This window comes from Lathamus discolor, chromosome 4 (assembly GCF_037157495.1).
Source record: "Lathamus discolor isolate bLatDis1 chromosome 4, bLatDis1.hap1, whole genome shotgun sequence".
NCBI classification, from domain to species: Eukaryota; Metazoa; Chordata; class Aves; order Psittaciformes; family Psittacidae; genus Lathamus; species Lathamus discolor.
Genome location: NC_088887.1, coordinates 11,031,258 through 11,052,543, shown reverse-complemented (window position 1 = coordinate 11,052,543; position 21,286 = coordinate 11,031,258). Strand labels below are relative to the sequence as shown.

Here is a 21,286-nt window from a genome sequence, read left to right as displayed (position 1 = left end):
TCGACATTGCCTGGGCTTGACCTCCTGAGGACATAAATCCTTCCCTCCCAGATAAGGCAGGGGCACCTCATATGCCAGGGGGAGCAAGCAAAGTCATGCACTGGACCTCACCTTAACAAACAAGAGAGTGACAGGCAGAGCTGAGGTTGCTTAGCACTAGTACCTTTCCACAGCAGTTTCTTGCTGAAAACACCACAATACTGACTTCTGAACCCCCTAGTCTGCGAAATATGCCAATGTCTTACTGCTGTAACGCTGATTTGCTGGAGCTGCCCTGAGTAACATCCTTTGTCCCCCTTGCTGCCATATGCTGCTCTTCTGTGGCTTTAGTAGAGCTGGCTGTGCTCTCCCTTGAGACAGAACCTGTGTTCACGCCTCATTGCTCCACACAGCTGTATGGGTTAGATGTATCCCATGGCACATTACCAAGAAAAGATGACTTCCCTCTGAGCTAAAGACCAAGTGAGGGACAGCAGGCAGTCAAAACCTCCCCAACAAGGGAGAAACACAACCTTATGCATAGAGGATGACTTGGGACGTTCAGTCTCCAGCTCATATATCAGCCTAGGCTCTGGAGAAACACACTTCCAAACACATTCATGCCAGGAGAAAACCAGACAAGGGGCAACCCTTGGCTGCTTTTAAACCATTTCTGCATTGATTCCTCCTTGAGATACAAAGCGGTGAGTGAGATGAAATCTCCTCTTACTCAAGCCTTATTTTTCATAATTATGCATCTTTAGTGTTTCATAACGACCAATTTAATCATTTTTGCCGTTTAGAGGGCTACAACAGCCAATCATGGTAATGGGCTTGGTATTTGGTAGGAACCATTTAACGCCCAAGAGCCCTTGTTCTGAGCCACTTGATGCCACTTAAGTTTGACAGACAGACTCTCATTAGCGCAAGTTGCAAAACCTCTCAGATGAAGCTCATTTCTTTTAAACAAACTCTGCTCAGCGATCCCCAAAGTCTCTGAGCGAGGAAATTTTTAGCTCACTTCAGATCCATGCAGGTCTATGGAAATTAATCAGCATATTCCACCGTGCTGGGGGCTTTCTATGAAATCCTCCACCTTTCCTCCTCGCGGTTGTTCTCTCATACTGTGCACGTAGGCTCTGCTCCCCTGTGGTCAGCTGGTGCCTGTCTCTTGGAGGGCTGCCTGGGGTTATGTGACCTTCTCTTTTCACACAAAACCCTCCTGATGAGCCGCTGCTCCACACCGACCTGTCCCCTGCCTCCAAGGGACAGCTCTCACAACACCGCTGTTTCTTGCTGGTGACAACCAAATACACGTTTGGAAACCCTTAAACATATTTATAGCTCTCTGGCTGCTGCTAAACTTGCTGCCTTTGCTGCTCCTGCTACCGTATCTATTCTTTGGATAGAGATCCACAATGCAAAACAGAGCTAAGGGCATCTAAACTGCTTTAGCTTTCAAACACACATGCAAGTCTGCACCCCAACTCGTATGATGCCAAACAGATTTGATGACACTCGTAGTCTAACACTGCTGAATATTTACTTCAAATGCAACCAACGCAGGCCTCTCTACGTGGCTGCAAGGATGAGCAGTGGATTAGCAGGGGGTGCTGCAGGTTGTGTTTGCCAGACACAGAGATGGAGGCTTGTGAGAAATATAAGACTACTGCAGTAAGGGAATGCAGAGAAGGACAGGTTTTTACTCAAGGACTTACACAGCAGAAGGGATGGCTTACCCTCAAAGGACTTCATGTTCAACGGGCAGGCTAACGACTCAGCATTTCTATCAAAGAAGGATGTCAGATCTATGACGTGTAGTTTAAACCCATTGAATCTGTTCACTTCTGCAGTGTTCTCCAAGAACAGATTTGCCCTTTATATTTCCTCTGTTTCTTATTATATCACAGCCATTGTACACGCAATAGGACTGAAAGTTGCAAATGTAGGACTGCTAAAAGGTAAATACATTGCTATGTTAACAATTACCTCCTTGGGCGACAGAAGAAAGACGCATTTTGTGGTACAGTCTGACGGAACAGTGGAACATCTCACCGTGTGAGTAGACTGAATGCTTCAGTAAGGCAACTAGGTAAAACACACAGTCTGTTGAGCTAAGGACTCAAAATTAATCCTTAGAAAGGAAAGCCCCATATTCAACACTACTTGCAGCTGATGCCAAGATCTTCCATGCCTACTGCTTTCTGGCACCTGAAATGGAGACCTGAGAAGATGGATGGTGGTTTGCCCTGTATCTAAACAGTTTAGATGGACCCTGTGTCTAAACCACTGTGTTTGGTTCAAGTACAACTAATGCAGGATTCTCGGTGCCATAATTAAAACGGACTCTGTGTTTCACCGTGGGCAAACCCACAATATTACAAGACACAGTGTGCACCTGAAAAGAGCATTAACCAATGTTATGACATATTACTTGAGAAATAGCCTGATGCCCCTTAATTAGAGGCTTCCTGCTAAGGTACACTCAGCAGGAGAAGAGTTAAGGTTGCATTTGTAACCTTAAATCTCACCTTACCTGGCTTGCGAGTGCTTAACCGTGCAACTTTAATGTGTTCTTATCAGAGCACTTTTATTGAGCCATTATTAACATCAGTTAGATACAATCTACCATTCCCCAGATCCCCTTCTTCCCCGGCTGCTACCTGAGCCACACATAACACAGGATTCAAAGGATGCATTTAACTCTGCTATCGTTCTCCAGGCACCCAGCACCACTAATTCCCTGGGAGCTTCCTTAGACAGGACTAGACTCGTGGTTGCTATTTTGCGTGCCCTCGGCCATCCTGCGCTTTGAAGGAAATCCTCTACTGATAATTAATAAGTTCCCCTTGATGCTGGCTGCTCATTAATCTATTACTTTACTCTTCTAATTACTTTTGTCTGTTTGAGTTAACATTCTCCTTCCCTCATCTTCCCCTGGTCTCACACACAAGATGCTGCTTGGCAAAACTGACCTCTCTCTGTCCCCATATCCCTTGCAGCCTCTGCTGTGTGCATGGATTCCCAGACCCATCCTGGCATTTCCTGAGGCACAAGCCAGACTTTCACAAGGAGCGACTTACCTCTCCATGTGCCTATATTTCACCCTAAGTTATGGTACATGCAGCTCCAAGTCTTCTGAGCTGGGGCTTGCTGAAGGAACATCGAGGGGGGCATTCATTATTGCATAGTTTGTCTTCCACAGCAACCATTACTCATAGTGAAGCCTTACTTCCTGTGATGTGGCTGGACATCACCTGGTGATGGGTAACAGAGAATAAATCTCTTGTTTTCCTTTGCCTTTGCGTACTGCCTTTACTTTTGGCTTTTTAAAACTGCCTCTATCTTGATGCACAAGGGTTTTTCCATCTTATTTCTTCCTCCTCCAGCGGAAGGGAGTGATAACAGCAGCTTGGTGGGCATCTGTGGTCCAGCCCACCAAGTCAACTTAAACCACCATATACCTAGAGACTAACAGTCAGCACAAATTAACTTTAAGTCCCATGGGCAGAAGGGGAGATAGAAGCAGGAACCAATTATTTATTTTCTCTGAAGATGCCCAAGTACAGCAGAGATAAATGAAGTGGAGACCAGTGAACATGCCACAGAGAGATTGGAGTTGCAAAGTTTGGAGCATGATTTGAGCTTTTCCAGTTCAGGGAATTTCTGAAATCATGCCTTTTATCATGATTGCCACTAAAAATACTTATTCTCTGTCCCCTTTATGCATCTGTACTTTAGGCTGTACAGGCTTTGGACAGCTATACAGAGCCATACTCTGCAGTAAAAGAATGACAGGTACAGTATGACTCCGGATGCTATCTGACTTCTCCTCTGCTTTTATTTTGCATGCTTACTGCTGTGTTTCACAATTCTACCATTAAGGAAATGCAGGCCTTTGAGGTTGGTGAATAAGGCTAGTAAACATCAAAAAGCTTACCTGTGCAGCAACAAAATGCATGCACAGACACTGGCATGGTGAACATACAAATGAACACATAGTAAAATGCTCACAAATAATGCATACTGCAGTGCACACCTGCGTACTCATATGGCTTTTACAGATCTAGAAGCTGCACAGTAGGTAAGGATAGTTGTAATGACATATGCTGACTATTATGGTACATGTACTAAGATGATCCTGCCAGCAGTTCTCAGCTAGGCACATGCAGTGACCTGCAGGCATCCTTATGAGGAGCCTTAGCACCCCCTGAGTGGCTGCATTGCTCATCACTCTGCCTGCTCCAGACTGGAACACAAGCCAAGCCAAGCCTTAGGCTCTATGAGCTGCTCAGTAAGGTGTGCCATGGACACCATCCTGTCCTCTCTCCATGACTCTTCCAATCTGCTACAGCCCTGCATTAATACGACTGAAATCTCTTATGATCAATGTCTTTCCCAGGCCATCATCGCCTGCACTACACTTTCCTTGCTTACAGCTTGTGTCAATGCTTCGGCAGAATATGCTCATGCTTTAAACGGTTCAAGTCACCCCTAACTGTGTGTGAAATTCAAAGGCTGCATTGGACAGCAGCTTTTGCTTCCCTGGATGGGCCTGCACTCAGCATCCCCTCTCAGCCTCCCTGCTGCTGCCTGCATTGCTCCCATGCTGCAGTAACACTGCGGTGGGCACTCACTGTGAGTTTACGAGAAAGGATGATTTGTTCAGCCAGTGCATGAAAAAGAAAAACTACACGAGAAGAGTCACATTTTCCGTATTTTTCTGCTGTTCAGAAGGAAAAAGCAACTGAAGAAGAAATAAAAACAACACTTCTGTACCTGCATTACCTAAAACCCCCCATAAATCCCTGAATCACGTTTTCAGTCTCTCATGTTTCTCTTCAGACAGGAAAGGGAAGGATGTTCCGAAGACACGTTTCTGAAAGACTCAGAAAGGAGGCTGAGGAAGGAAAGAGAGCATAATTGTTCACAACACCAGGGCCTGCTGCAGCCTTTCGTTACCAAAATAGCTCACTGCCTTCAGCTGGGAGCCTCCCACTTCCACTACGAGTGTATTCAAAATGGGAATAAAGTTCCACGCTGCAGGAGGCAGAGTGATAACTGACCTTGCTGTGGTCATCATGGCAAGCAGGCTCGGGATGTCTTGCCCCCAAAGCTGGCTTTTGCTTTGCCCTAGGTTTATCTCTGTACAGGAGATTCTTGCAAACAATCCTGCTTGTTCCTGCACACCTCTGTCCTCTCTGTCTCCCCCTCACTATTTTCCAGCTATCACTAGAGCTGGGATATGTAAGCCAAGTGGTTTCACCAGTGGGATTAATGGGAGTGTGGAGGTAGAGGCAAGAGAGAGGTGATCATGAAGGAGAAGCTAGAAAGGGTGAAGGCTTTGGGTCTGTGTGGGAAACTCCCTCCAGACATCGCTGTGCAGGCAGGACCCCTGTGCTGTCATCCACATTTACCTGGATCCCTAGACGAGGTGGAGACAGTAGTTCTAACTTCAGTGCAGAATGTGTCAGGCACTGAAGCCTTGAGACCAGTTGAAGCCTTGTGACAGCATAATAACAAAAATGGTGAAGACACTCTCTTTAAATGAAAGAAAAAATGCAGGGAGCAGCTATAAGCTACTACCTTAACCTTCCCCTTTTATTAGTGTGTCTTTCTCCTACTGTGAAGAGAGAGTAAGAAATATGTTTGCCTAAAGTGAAAGTACTTATAGATTACAGCAACAAGGGAAAAAAAAAAAAGGCAGGCTCTCCATTTTCTTCCTAGGGATATTTGGATTGAAAGTATTAAATTTAAAATGCTGTGATTTTTTTCCTCTCTTTAATTCACACTCAACTTCTCTGCATCTTTACAGGCACGTTTAAATCCTCAGACGCAAACTACAGCTGTAAACACGGAGCTGCCAGTGGGGAATATGACCTCCAGATGGCAGAGGAAATGGGACCCAGTCCTAAAACACTGAGCAGTCTGCCCATGTGAACCCAGAGAAGCTCTGCCACCAAAAGGGTGCCTCCAAGCGCAACAGACCCAAAGCAGACTCTTGAGTTCGGATCGCTAGAGGGAGACACAATAACACACACAACTGTCAGTGTCCTGAACTCAGTAACATTCTCTTCAGGCAATTTCTTTTGCTGCAGTTCACTTATAGGTAGGATACAAGAGTGCTCAATGGAAGGTTTGAAGCACAAGGGAAGCGGGGAAAGACAGACAGACAGAATCCACCATGCTGAGCAGAGTAGGCAGCAGACCTGTCCTCTCTTTGCCCTAGTCATGGCAGAAAAGCCCCTCGATTTCAATGGTTTTGTGCTGGTGGGAATGTTGGAGAATTTGGTAAGGTTCATTAACCTGCTACTGAGATCCTATTATGGTAGCGTATGGCAATTCCTTTCCCTGTCACCATTAATTATGGAAGATTTAGTACTGTCATCTTCTGGGGCGCTCGGTTTCACTGAGCAGCCTTCTGGCAACTCTACCTGACTCCAATGTGCTCTAAAAGACATCACTTCTATGTGGCAGGAAGGCCACCAATGTGGTGCTCAGCTATCACAACTTGCCACCAACTGCTCAGAGATTCTTGACAGACGTGGAGCAGTGAAGCACTGACCAGCAGACTCCAGATGCTCCTCTCCAATCACTGCTGATTGGGCAAATTCCCTCCTCACAGCAACCTGTTCCACAGAAATGCCAAAATACTTGAGGCCTTGCTCTCCCTCTTTGCCATAGGACAGGAGAGAGAAATCAAAGCTGTTAAGAACATGAATGCTTCATACATCAACAGTGTTTGTACTGAAACAGCACCACAGACCACAGCAACTGGATGGAGCACTGTTACAATAGGAGGGCTCTCTGGGCATTGTGTGTGTCTCTGAGCACAGAAGGAAGAAATCAAAGCCCTCCAGTGTGCTGGGGAGAGAGCACATCCAGGACTTGGGTTTATTATAGGTGAGGAATGGGGCAGGGAGGCTTCTGCTGTAGGCCAGGCACTAGGAAGAGGGGACTTCTGAACGAGTAAAAAATGTAGAGCTGACAGAAGTGAGAGCAAATACAGGTCAAAACAACTTTAGATGCCTTCTGGAGAAGCCCTGAAAAAGCGGAAACTTTGGCTTGTTTCCCAGGCTCTTTGCGAGCCAGCAACCTTCATTTTTCCCCTATAATTTTGGAAAAGAGGAAGACCACACAAAAAGAGAAAAAGGTTATCTCGGAAAGAGTCCTAAAACAAACTGGGAGTGTATAAGAGGCAAGATGAGATGTTTGTGTGGAAGATGAGACCACATCTTTTTGCCAGCGTATTTTGAGGATGCAAGGAAAAAGAAAAATAAAAAAATCAAAGCCAAAACTAAAAACAAAACAGGAGGAAAAAGGGACTTGGTTAAAAAATCATCAGTTGCCTCCTAACATCCTAAAATGCAAGGTCAAACAAGTGTCTTCTAAATCTTTAATTTCCTGACCAGACAAAGGCAGTTAGAGGGGGAGAAGGCTGTGACATAAGAAGAGCTGGCAAAGTAACATCACAAAAAAACCCCACCAAACCCAAATAAGAAACCCCAAACACTGCAACATCCCAAAGCAACACTCCACAATTGTTTTACTGAGGTTTTAAGTGTGCAGAAGAAAGATGGACTAAATCCAAATGGTTTAGATAACCAGAAAATCCCCTTCCAACTCATAGGATCATAGAATAGTTGAGAGTTGGAGAGGACCTTAAGATCATTCAGTTCCAACCCTTGCCATGGACAGGGACCCCTCACACTAGACCATGTCACTTAAGGCTCTGTCCAGCCTGGCTTGGAACACTACCAGGGATGGAGCATTTACCACTTCTTTAGACACCCTGTGCCAGTGCCTCACCACCCTCACAGTAAAGAACTTCTTCCTTATATCTAACCTGAACTTCCCCTGCTTCAGTTTGAACCCATCATGCCTTGAGCTATTGCTACAGTCTCTGATGAAGAGTCCCTCTACAGCATCCTTGTATCCCCCATGACTACTTAGTGCCTACAGGGTTGACTTGTGGTGACTCTGGTTGAGGGTTTTCTGTTTGTTACTGTCTTCAGGTACAAACTGGATTCTCCTGCACAACACAGAGCGCAGTAGCAAGGCTTTGGACTTAGCAATGAGAAGCAAAAAAAACCAGGGCATAATAGCCAAAGTTGTCCATGTGAACAATATTGCCTTCTTAAATCCCATGCCTTCAGACAGCTCTCTGCTTCCCTCATGTTCGGCCCTACAAGGAGACTGGCATGCGCTGAAGGAAGACAAATGAGTAAGTGGGGGTGTGAGACAATCTGTCTCTTCCAGTTTAGGTCTCATCCCCAACTCAAGTAACTGAGCCCCAAAGCATGAAGTTTAACATCCTTTTCAATATTTTTGTTATGAATAACAAGAATATCCAAATTTGTCACATTATCCTCAGGAACACCCAAACTGTTAAGAGCCTTGCCAAGTTCTCGTCTTTAAATAACTTTCCATGGCAATGAGTTCTACAGCTGTTTATAAACATATTATATGTATACCATCTCAATTACACAGAGCATGCAGGCACTCTTCTGTATTCTCTATCCTTTCTAAACTTCCCAGGCTATAGTACGTTCTCTAAGACTCAATAAGAATTTCTAACACCCTCTAGGGAGAATCAGAATGGCGTATTTGACAAGCCTTCCCATCTCCTTTCATTTTATGCTGTGACATGAAACTTGGGTGTTGCAATCAATACTTATCTGCTTTGCTCTAGAATGGTGTTTATGCTGTGATTACCACTGTAATAACTAAGCTCCCTTTCTGAGCCAAAGTGGGTATCTTCAGACTGTCAGATGGAATTTGGGAGAATCCAGACTGTTCTCTATTGAACGGCCTTGCCGGGCTGAGGCTGGGGAAGCTGAATCAGGAATGAGGTATTTGGTGATTTCATGCATTTTTCACACTCCATAGATGCTTTAGGAAACTAAATTGTTTGCTCCCCACCCAGTTATGCACAACCAGTAAATCCTCAACTGTTCAACCTTGAGCTGAGCCCCATAGGGATGAGCATAGCTTTTTCTCCCTGCCACCACCTCTCAGATTGCCACCACACACAGGTACCCACCTCATGACACTTGCCAGAGTACCCATGAGCAAGGCCCTCAGGAGGGTTTCAACCATCAATGCCTCTCCGGAAAGGAGCAGAAATATGAATGGGACTATTCCTGTTAGCTTGAGCACAAGCTCCTCGGACAGGAACTGCCTTTTTCTTCTGTGTTTGTCTGCCCATCCAGGACAAAAGGACTGGCAGAGAGATGTCTGGTAATGTAAAGACCTTGCAATAACTATCCATGTTCATATTGCTGCTAACCCAATTCACAAGAGGCTACTCCTTGGGGCTTCTGATGAGAGGGTGTTTGTTGATAAGAATATGAGCATACATGAATATTTTCCCCAGGAGGCTCTTTTCCCGTCAACCAGGCATCTAGCATAGCTCTGAATAAGATGGGGAGATGGAGAATGATAAATGATAGAGACTCTGGACTGTGATCTCATCAGCTTATGGGTGGAGAGAAGTCACATTAGCCTGAATAAACTTAAGAAAGACGTGAAGTAAAACTAAGATGAGCTCAAAAGTAGGCATTGCCTACCATCTCCAAATCATACTACCAGATTCTTCTCTTGCCTGTTAGCTGTTACCTTGGTACATGGTACAGGTAAAACAGAGCACCTGTTAACATAACAAACCAGAGATGGGTAGACTGCCTCTGGTAGCCCACACAGAATGTGTTAACATTCATAATACACGGCCCTGTACTGGGACCTTGTCCAGGCTGTGGCACAACTACTGGAAATTTGTTTTCAGTGATGGAAAAATAATCTATACCTTTGTGGACATGGATCATTTAGGTTATGAGTTAATATCAAGGAGAGGAAAACAACAGAGTAACACCTACTCTTTGTACAAAGTCACAGAGGGGACAATCTGTGTCTGTCCCTTTCAAGAGATATGAGACTATAGCATATCCCTATGTGAAGTATTTCTAATGCTGACAACAGCTAACTCACGTAGTCTATATAGAAAGTTATCAATAGTTGGTCCCGCTCAAACTGAACAAACCAGTTTCCTAACAAATCCAGTACAAGGGCTGCTGTGGCCACTGATGGCTTGAGAAGAAGAGCTAATAAAGCTGTTTGGGCACCCAGGCAATGCCTGTTGAACTATCCACAACTAGTTAGACCAGGTTACCAATGTCCTACAGCATGTTGAATAAGAAAGGAAAAGGTCTGTTTGACTCCCTCCACCTGCTCAAAACCCAGTCAGTCATATGAAGAGGATTGGAAGTGGAAAGCAAGGACTTATCACACAGGGTAAAGAGAGGGTTTTTATCTATGGGTTGCTTCAGGACTCGGGGACTTAGAGTTGGTGTGAGAAAAATGCCTACTTCAACTGTTCACTGAAGGACTGACAAAGGAAGCGATACAGCATTATATAAATCAAAGGGTTTAACTTCCCAGATAGGCAGATGAGAGAGCTATGATCACTCCTGAGACCGAGAAGCATTTAAATGAACTATCACATGCATCCCTGCCTTCTTTGCATAAGTAGCAACACTGCTTTCCCTTTACATTTGTGTCTTCTCAGGCAATAAGAAATAAATCGTTTCTGTGGTCCTAACTCAGGTAATTAGCCGAACACTATTGACGAAGCCAATGAGTGAAAGAAGCAGCAGACAATTCACTAATGAACTCCTTGAAGAGAGCGCACAAGGAAAAAGTGATCTGGCCCTCTCTCCCCGCCAGTGCTGGTTTAATTTCATGACCTGTCCATTCAAAACCTCCTACACAAGCTCAGTAAAGCTCATCCTCCTCATCCTGTGGTCATGAATTTAACTGAAAATATCCAAGGAGAGAGATATATTTTAGAAAGCTTTGCTATGAGCTAAAATAGTTCTTTGATACATAGGATGATGTCTTCAAAACTAGCATAAATGGAGCCAAGATGCCTTACAGTTCTGGGGAAGGGATTCCAAGATAAGATGTGTTTCTAACCACAGCAGCTATGGAATAGGTTTGGAATCTGTATTAATTGTCAACCTCAAGTAAAACATTCCAACGAAGCCCTTCTGTCCCCATTCTGGGACAAGTGCCTTATTGGGCTACCAGCTGCTCAAAAGACTTGATGTGTGCCTGAAAGCAGTTTCTCTGTACCCGTAAAATATAGCAGATGGGTTGAGATAGGAAGAAAGAGAACAACAAGCAGTGAGACCTGGAGGTGACAGACTGGGATGCCTGCCCTTCATCCCTGGCTCTAGCTGATTGTGAAGGGGGTGCTTGGCAGGCTTCAGTGTAGCAGGAGCTCTAAACATGGATTGGAAGGGGGTCAGTGATATGGTGCTGAGGGGAGCTAAGAAGGCAACACCTCTGAGACACTCAGCACGGGAGGAAAGATGTGAAGGGGCATGATGCAAAAGTGAAAACCAGACCCAGGAGAACTGACCCTGGAATAAAAGCAGGGATGGGATTCCTCAGTCCTGTTTCTCACTAAACAGGGACAGAGCAAACCATCGTTCTGGCTGAGGAGCCTTTTTGAAAGGGAGAAAAAAGTCTATGTCTGATACAATGGAGTAGGTGGTACAGCTGCGAAAAACCCACAATGCACAAACATGCAGCCAAAGTGATGAGTCAGGACAGAATCTTATTATTGCTGCTCTGAACAACACATCTCGTGTTCCAGGCCTTAGTTTTCATTGGGATTTAAGCAGGTATCCTTGTAATGCCCTTAACTTGGTCAATGTTAGGCTGTGCTCATGGAATAGCTAGGGAGTATCTCTTAACTTGAGTACAAGAAAGTGTTAGATGGAGGACTGAAAGACTGACACAGAAGTAAGATGGAAGATCTTATATGAAATAAATTTCATGAGCATAAATGCCAAAGCTAGAAAAATCTATATACGTAATTAAAGGTAAAAAAAGTAGGTTCTATTTCCCTACATATGCAAATGGAACAGTCATGCTTAATACTGAAAACAGCAGAAGAAGAATATCAGGTAGTGATGCTGATACCACAAAGGAGTAGTGTTTCCTCGTCAGCTGTGCTCCTCCCACCTCTTCTTGGCAGTCTTTCCCCATCTTCCTTCTTTTGGTATTGCTAGCAATGGACTGGAAATATAAACTGTGTATCATACAAACACGAATCTGGCTTACTGGCTATACCGAAGGGAAGAGACGGAAATCTGAGTAACACAATCTGAACCATAGGCCCCAAATGCATCCTCTGAATGCAGCACTTGGATTGAGCTCTTTTGCAATGTGGCATTTTCTCTTTCTCTCTCCAACCTGCTTTCTGAAATGCTATCCCTTTTTATGTCTGCTGAACAGTAGCAGATAGTTTGGCTGTCTATTGCACATGCAGAAAGCTTGTACTATGCTTACCTTGAACAGTCTTTAACCCTTTATATATATGGGAATATCATAGAGGACTATTCATATGGAGCTAATCAACGCTTTCCCCACACAATTTAGATGAAAGAGTATCTGACAGCAAAAGCAATCAGATCAAGAGTTCATCTCTTCTCGAAGGACATGACACAGAGGAAGGGAAACCTAACTCTTGTTCCCATCCTAGTGATAAATCTTCAGGGGGCGAAGGTTTCCTTGCAACCCAAGGTGCTAACCACCCCATGGAGCCTGACTATTGAAAGGATATTCTCCTTCCAAGCTTGCCACATCCCTGAGCATGGAAAGCACAGTTAGATAGCAGAACAAAGCTGGTGAGTTCTTCTTTATTCTGTCTCCACCCTGCTCCTCGCTCCTCTTGCAGATCAAATGCCGTCTTAACTCACCTCACAAGACACAGAAAGACTGTCAGGCAAAATGGACAGTACTATGAAATAATCTGTGCCGCTGTTTGCCTCTCTCTTTTAAGGCAGATCAGTGGGAAGTAAATTCCATGCTTTTTGGAGAGAACCTCTTTGTGTAACATCTGAACAGAAAGCCTTTCCCTTCTCTCTGGCACCAGCAATGTTTTGTCTAAACAACTGTGTGCTGCATTACCAGCAGTAGAGATTGGGACAACTAGATGAAGACCAAAGCTAAATAGAATTACAGGTCCAATTCTGTAGAGTACCTACTGAAGTAATTTAATTTGTTCCCTCAGGCAAGGCAGTTATTGTGCCTGGGAAACCACACTGCAAAACAAGCTTGCAGTGCATTTAAGATTCTTACTACTTACAGCTGCCTGTATTGGTACTAAAATTTCCTATTGATGTTGGAAGAGAAGGAAACTACTGAACAGTTCACAAATCACCAATACAGTTGAGTCTGGTTGGGTCTCTTACCTGTTGGGGTGAGGTGCCTCCAGGTGATGACAGGCTCAGGACGCCCATTTGCCATGCAAACCAGGGTTACGTTGCTGCCCTCATTCACGGTGATGTCCGAGGAGATATTGGAGATCTTTGGTGGAACTGTGAAGACAAAAGGAAGTTGGACCTTGTTAGCCAGACTTCTGGATGGCAGCCTGTCTGACCCATTAACCTACCTACCTACTAAGCAGAGGCAGCCACAGATTCCTCTCACAGGCTGCACTCCTCATTACTACCTGGGTTTCTGAACTTAAATCAGAATAATATGTACCACTGCTTCAAGGATCTGCAGGTAGGAATGGCCTTTGCTGCAACTGCAATGATTTCTGTTTGGGCAGGTTTGGAGGCCTTCATCAAACGACCTTAAAGAACTACCCCAAGGCTGCATGGGAGGAATCAGCAGGCTTCAAGCACTGTCCCAGCTAATTTTACACTCCAAACAGCCCCAGACACAGTTCCACATCCTCCTGCAGCGTGCTGGACACCGATTCAGAAGCTCTATTAGTTATTGCTCTCTCCCATTGGCTGACAGAGCTCATGCTGTTAGCCACGATGCTGCTCTGCTGCTCATGCAACCAAATGCTCACTGGGCATTGAACTGGGGAGCTTTTAAGCTCATTTCACTGCTGTGACAAGGTGAGAACTAGGAACACACACCATGGATAACGGGAATCTGCTGAGGGAGGGCACAATGGTCACGGTAGGAAGGTTTCTGCAGCATCTTTCAGCCAAAAGAGATCCCCGATGCACTGCCTGCAGCAGGCACCTCACACAGTGCAAATGCATGATAGAGCCTTTAAAGATTCACAGGACCAGCCATGGCTTGGGCATTCAGGATCCTTAAAGACTTTCCAAGTGAGTTTGTGTCATGGGACCAAAACAACACAATGGGACCTGAACAAGTACCTCCAGGTATGGAGCATGGCAGTGTATCAGCCTCCAAGCAGAGCAAGCTGTTGCAGTTTGTCCTCTCCCACATCCATGCCTTGCTTCCACACTTCAGCCCCTGGATGTGGTGAGGGAGTTTGATAAAAGGGAATCTTCCAATTTATTTTTTTTTATAACATATTTTCAGCTTCCGAATTTGTGTGTAGTGAGGAATGAAACAACATCATTTTCTGCTTTGCTTACCACAGAGTAAACAGACAGCAGCCTCCCCTTCCCCCTCCTTGGCAAGAGAGGCTGATGGTCCTTTTGAGGCAAAGCTGCCTACGAGCTAGGTGGGGAAAATAAAATAAAGCCTAAAGACAGCAACTCATCAGTTCCAGCTGTGTTGCTGGATTCATAGGAACATTCTTTACAACCCACAGATCTTTAGCCCCCAGACTCATGGATAACGTTTTAGCATCTATGACCATGGGACCCACCTGGAGGAACCGAGCTCTGGTCAGTGAGCTAGCATAAAGAAGTCACCCCTGTTGGCTGGTGTCTGCTACCAACCATTTGATTAAGCAGAGGCAGTGGACAAAGACTGCTTCAGGCTGGCAGAAGAAGCCTCACAATCACAGTCCCTGTGAGGGCCTTCAACCACCCTGATATTTGCTGGTAGGGTGAAAGTGCTGGGCTCAAGCAGTCCATGATATCTGGAGGTTCAGTATGAGTTTGCAGTGTGCCCTTGCAGCAAAGATTGAGCATCCTGAGTTGTATTAGCAAGAGCACTGCCCCATAAGTGGAGGGAAGTGATTATATTTACTCAGCTTTCATAAGACCCCACTTGAGGTCAACTGTAGAGCCCCCAGCTTAAGAAAGATGTGGACTTGTTGGAGTGAGTCCAGAGAAGAGCCACACAGATGATCAGAGGGCTGGAGCAGCTCTGCTGTGAAGACAGGCTGAGAGAGTTGTTTAGCCTGGAGAAGGGAAGGCTTAGAGGAGACTTTCTGGAGAGAAGGAGACCGGAGAGACTGGAAGGGCAACCTGCCATTACCTAAAGGGGGCTACAGGAATGCTGGGAGGGACTTTTTGCAGGGGCATGTAGTGACTTTACACTAGAAGAGGGTAGGTTTAGATCAGAAATTCTCCACCTCAGAAAGTGGTTTGCTGCTCAAGAATTAGAACTGATGGCTGATGAGCTCATGGTGAGGCAACCAAAGCAAGGCTGGGGGAATGGTTGACTGCAGCTGGAGAGAATGTTCCTGCTCCCTGGAGAGAAGGATTTTCAGAGCAGGGACACCTCCCTGGCAGCACAATAGTTGGCAAAGCAAAACATAGCAGAAAATCAGCCCTCTCCTCTCAAAGCGAAATCCCCTGACAAGTGCAAGCTATATTGCACATTGGTGATTCACTGCAAGCCACCGGCACCGTGTCTGCGCACGTAGGAAGAGGTAGGAGGCATCAGAACAAAACTAAATAAGCATTCTTGGAGAACGCTGATATTGTCAAAGAATTTGATCCCACCATATCGAGGGGTACATGAGAGTTTTACTAACTACAGATCCAGTTTGCCTCTCCTTCCCCTTTAGGACACACTCGTTCTGCACAGCAAGTGCCTGGCAGTACAAAACAAGTGGTCTTGGAAAGTAAGCAAACACTTTTGCTAACCAATACACTGAGAGTACATAAAGGGCAGCAGAAAGGAATTACCCCAGTTGAGAAATGAAACACCCTGCCTCCAAGAGACACTTGGGTTTCGTAGATACCAAAGCCAGGTGGCAGCTTGCAGCATCACACTGAGATCTGTCTCAGCACTGACTTGACAGGACTCAGCAGCACTCGTCCTTCTCTTTTCTGTCCCATAGGGTAAAAGGAGTTCCCTGTCTCACGGCTCAGGACAGACAGACCCGTTGCTCCAAGCAGCAAAGCTGCAGACTGGGAGAGCCCTGCAAGTTCTGGTGCAGAAATCCAGACCACTAATCCTAAGGGAACAAAGCAATTCTGAGGGCCACCTAAGTCCTGTAGTAGCACAGCTACCTGTAGTACATACCGTGTTTCAGATCTGAGACCAACACACACTGGAGGAGACAGAGTGGCTTAGTCTGGGAAGGCACGATGGAAGCTGCTATTTCTGCAAGTGATGTGTCGTAGATGCAATGTCAGGGGACACAAGGACCATGACTTTGGAGCATCCTCAGTGCAGCTTCTCCATGGTGTGCTGGCAAGCATGGGTAACCAGAGCCCAGGAGTAAAAGCAGTGGCTAGACCACATTCTGGGGACTTTATCTTAACCTCAAGGGGTTAACATTTGCATCAAGAAAAAAAGCCACACAACAAACCAGGAAAGACTAAGCTCAAGCATGACTACCAGATGGAGCTGTAGGGCAGTCTGAGGACCTAGCAGGATGGTGCAATGCCAGTCAAAATGGTTGAGGAGAGAGCAGTGAAAGCCACTATGGGGCACCGGCAGCTGAGCTGCAGTTAGGACATGTGTACCTTGGACTTCCCAAAGCCGTCAAGTCATTTTAGCTCACAGAGGATCGAGTCAACTTGGCAAATACAAACAGATCTGACCCTGCCGACCGAACGCCCAAGAGAAGAAGCATGTGTCCAGATGGTCGTATCTGGCTTGCCACTTTTTCAGATGAGGGAGAAAAGGGCATCCAAGGCTGAAATCCTGTTATGAATATAATGGCTGGCCCTCTTCAGCTGCCACCTTGGTCAGAGGGCAAGGAAAGACTGAAGAGGGGGCACAGGACAGGAAATAATTTCCCTATGAATATATGAAATCTGGCTTTGTCTTCTTCGAATCCAAAGCCAGCCAGCATTAACAATGACTGGATCTTAGTGGACAGTAATTTCACTCAGCTAAAAAGTCAGAGACTTTTAATTTTCAGGGTGTCAAGCCAGCGTGTTAAAATGCCACAACTGTCAGCACCAGCAACAGTTAGCATTGCCTCCTTGGCACTTGTCATTACTTTGCACACACCTTTTTAGGACAGTCTTAAAATGAGAAGCTTTGACCTTATTATTTTTCCCCATGTGTGGGCTCTGTCATGTTTTCACAGCTCCCGGGCTGCTGGAAGGATTGCTGAGAATAAAACCTCCTGGGACCAGATCCTCTGGGTGTTGCAGCCTCCTTTTGTTCAGCCGTTTCTTGACCCTCAACTGGAAAACCCTTCTGTGTCTGTCCTTGCTGAACCATTAACAGAGGCAAAACCACAGCAGAGCAACAGAAGGGAAAGCACTACATCTAAACAGACCTTTCAGGTGTTCTCATATTCAGCCTAACAACTTGTCTCAGGGGTTTCCAGGCTGCTGCTGGACCCTTCTGTCTCCACAGACCATGGCAAAGCATTGCCAGGCTCTCTGGTACTGATGGGAAAGGGAAAATCACCAGGATTTTTCTGCCCTTTCAGCATAAATGTAATATGGGGTATTCATTACCCTGTGCTTAGGATCCACCTGGGTGGGGTGAGGAGCAGAGATCAGTGTGAAGGGAAGCACAGTCGGTACCTCACTGCCCCATCCCTGGGGAAGTAGGATGCCCTATCTATGCCAGGGTCAGATCCTGGAGTGATGGAAATGAGCTCAGAGAAGAACAGCTCAAACCTCACATACTTGTTTCTTCTACATTTCACACGTACAGGACAAGCCTGACGCTAGCTCAGCATCTCATCTTACATGTCACTGACAGTAAATAACAACCCCCAAAGTAACCAGTAGCCATTTTCCTTGTGAATCGTGCATTAGAAGAGCAGGGAATCTGCAAGGCAGGAGTGGGGAAAGGGCAGAGATGCTGCAGAATGCCCTGGGCTGGGAAAGCTTGGGGGGGACCGCAGGGCAAGAGGGGTGCACAGGCAGGTCTGGTGTGGGAATTCTATCCCAGGCAAGATGCAGTGACAGAGCTAGGTAGAACAGGTTTACACAGGACCTGCTCGCACCAAGCCTGTTAATTGCCATCAATCCTTCACTTGCATGACAACTGCAACTCACATTAATTTAAATAATAAGGAAGACTGAGACATGAAAAATAGAGCACACTCCCCCAGTGCAATCACTGTTGCTCTCGAGATGAAAGCAAGTGATTTGTTTCCACAAAACATTATCGTTGTCTCAAAAACACCCACTGTAGCAGTTATTACAAACCAGGGGCCACATACGGGAGGCAGCGAGGAAACTGCAAACAAGAGAACACCCAAACATCTGCTGTTGTTATCCTTGCTTTTTATGACCTAAACCCTTCAGAGCTCAAAACTCCTCCCAAGATATTACCTGGGAGTAATAACCAGCAACACTCCTAGAGGTCTTTTCCTAATTTATGCTGGAACTAGCTATGCCACAGCTCCCAAGCAGTTCATGTATCTGCCTTTTGATCAGAGCATCCAGATACAGCACAGGAATAGGAACCACTGCTTAGCATAAGTGGCATTTCTATGCAAGGGGTACTTATAGGCATGCGGCAGCAGTTTCTGACTCCTGCGTTGGTTGCAGTCTGTTTTCATGATGCTTCACACAAGGCCTTAGTGAAGAAGAAAGGTGGGTTTGCGACACAAGGGCAGGAAGCACAGGACTAGGAACTGAGCTCAGATATGGCAGGATGAGAAGTGCAAACAGAAGGACACAGAGATGTAGTTGGAAGATGGCTCTGAGCCCTACAAACACACTCACAGGAAGTTCACAATCTGATTGTTCCCTTTGGGCAAAGAGCTTTGCATAAGCCCCTTGGATGCAGTAGCTACAGCTACTCTCCTATCTAAAATTACAAGCCTGCTTAACAGTCAGGTATTTTGTCAATAAGTCACAAAATACATTAAAAAAACAGAGCTTTTATTCCCACTCTACAGGGCTAAGATGCAGCAAAAGCTATTTAATCCCCCCAAGACAAAGAAGTGAAAATTCCTAAGAAAGCCCATAAGCTTCATTTAAGTGTTCTAACTGCTTGCCACAAGAAGGGCACCTTGGATACAAACAGAGAAAGTCACCACAACCCCGTCCATACACCCTCATTAGTTAGTTGCTTCCTCCAGCCTATTTACTTACCTACTGGCAAGTAGGACCCCCATCCACTGGGGAAAATTAAGACTCCCACCCACCAATCCATAGAAGCCCCTGGCTTTCAGGGCAAAAGGAACCCCAGGACTTCTCTCCAAAGTCAAAGGAACTTTGCAGCCACTAAAGCCCTCTGCAGGTGCCTATCAATTAGCCTCCAGAGTTCTCATTTCCTTATTCCCAGCTCCCAATTAACAGCACTTTGCAACAAATGCAAAGGCGCTAATAAGCCCCCAGGCAGAGGTAGGGGGGAAGCTGACCATCATATGGCCCTTGAATGCTTTAGAGCAGCCACCTTGCTCACCACAATTAGGGGTCCTTTCCTGGGGCAATTAATTGTCAGCAAATTGGCCTCATTAGTCATTGTTTAGTTAGAGTGTTTAGTGAGGAGAGAGGGTCTAAAGGAAGGGGTTGAGCTCCTAAATACAACTAAATGGTTTAATTTCCCTCTTATGTGTGCAGCAGGCTAATCACAGCTCTTTACAACCATAACAAGAAACAGCTTGCTGCTGCTGCTTAGGTCCGCAAAGGGAGCAAGCTGAGGGCTGGAAAGCAAAACGTAGACACCCTTTGGGATGAGGGATGCTAATGTTTCTGAAGCACTTTGCAGACAAAATGCGACATGAGACCCAAGATGTGTTTTTTACGGTCTGATTCGTGCCACAGCCTCAGCCAGAGGAAGACGAAGCTGTCACCAGGGCAGGAGGGCAGAGAGTGAAGTTGTTGAACTTCATTAAAAAGAGTGGACTCTGAAACATCCTTATGACCTTCTGCTCTGCTAGGCTTGTTTCACCTTGCCAGTTCCTCTCTCAGCATTAAAGCTTTTGGTGAAGTAAGAGGCAAACATTGGAGGCTTGGGTTTGGGTTTTAATCTCCTGGGAACCAAAAAACCTCTCAAAATACAGTACGGGGCTTTTACGACATGTAAAAATGGCTTCTTTCTATTGTCTGAAAGGGGGTACCTTCCCACATCTGTATCTGGTGGTCCTAAGCCCCTACCCTAAAAGGAAGGGCACATCCCAGCCAGAGCATGGAAACCACTTAAGCGATCAGCAGTTCCCAACCCATGTGTGCCAGCACATTCCCCTGCCCCAGCGTGGCAGATCTCTATCCGAGCATCACTGCTGATGCCAGGAAAGACCAAGCCTTGCACCTTTGCAAGCCTCACCCATAGAGAAACCATGCAGGAAACTACTCAAATCCAGACGGGGACTGCACGTTTTGCACTGACTGGGGGCAGAGAAGCAGACTGGATGCTGTAAATCGAAGCCATGTGGAAAGCCCTCACAGGTTGGTGAGCTGGACAGCGTGTCAGAGCTCTCTGCATTTGAGGCTAAGAGCTGACAAGCCAAATCATTTTGCTCTAAGGAAAGCTCTGTCTCACCCAATACACAGTCAAGTGAATGGACTATTTTCCCACATAAAATTGCATGGGAAACACTTCCAGTACATTGTTTCTTAGCAGAGAGCAGCATGAGGTGTAAACCTGTTGGACTGTCCCATCCATGAGCTGTTGGAAAAGTCAGCACAGAACTGGGCTCTACTGCTTATACTCATTCCCACCGATTTGTTTTCCTTTTTTAACCTGTCTCCATGAAGTTTTCAGGAGAGAAATTATTGCATTTCCTGCCTGAGACAGAACCAGAGAGAAAAGAATAGCTTAAATCTCAAGCCAACCTTGGTTTTCAGTGCACTAAGGGGATGTTGTGGGACAAGGATAAAAGCAGTCCTACTCTTGCTCCTAGCCCAACATCTCAGCTGTAAACCTAAACACCAGCCTTTCATTCTAAAGCAGCTCCAGCTCCAAGCCTGAGTCCCAGCCTTGGTCTGATGCTGACAACATTTCATCCACCTCTGGCTTTTCCATGTCCTCCCATCAAGCACCAGGTCACCAAGTTTGTGGAGCCCAGGAGAGCAGGTCAGCATGCATAACATGTAAATAAAAGCACAAAGCACAAGCCAGACATATGCCTGATATCCCTTATCACCAGATTTAGAACTTTGGATATGAAGTACTGGTTCTTTGCTATAAAACATATTTTTCTTTTCTATTAACATGTCAAATTTATGCTGGGACTGCACTGAGCCACTCGTCTGCATTT

At 45.7% G+C, this 21,286-nt stretch overlaps 1 protein-coding gene across 4 annotated transcripts in view; it reads right to left on the bottom strand.

The window, feature by feature from the left end:
* LSAMP (limbic system associated membrane protein) overlaps positions 1–21,286 on the bottom strand; it is a 991,105-nt gene that overhangs the window by 91,691 nt on the left and 878,128 nt on the right. For all 4 annotated transcript variants that reach the window (XM_065675649.1, XM_065675651.1, XM_065675652.1 and 1 more), the window contains one exon: positions 13,239–13,364. In XM_065675649.1, coding sequence (XP_065531721.1) covers positions 13,239–13,364 — 126 coding nt within the window. The remainder of the gene's footprint in view (positions 1–13,238; positions 13,365–21,286) is intronic.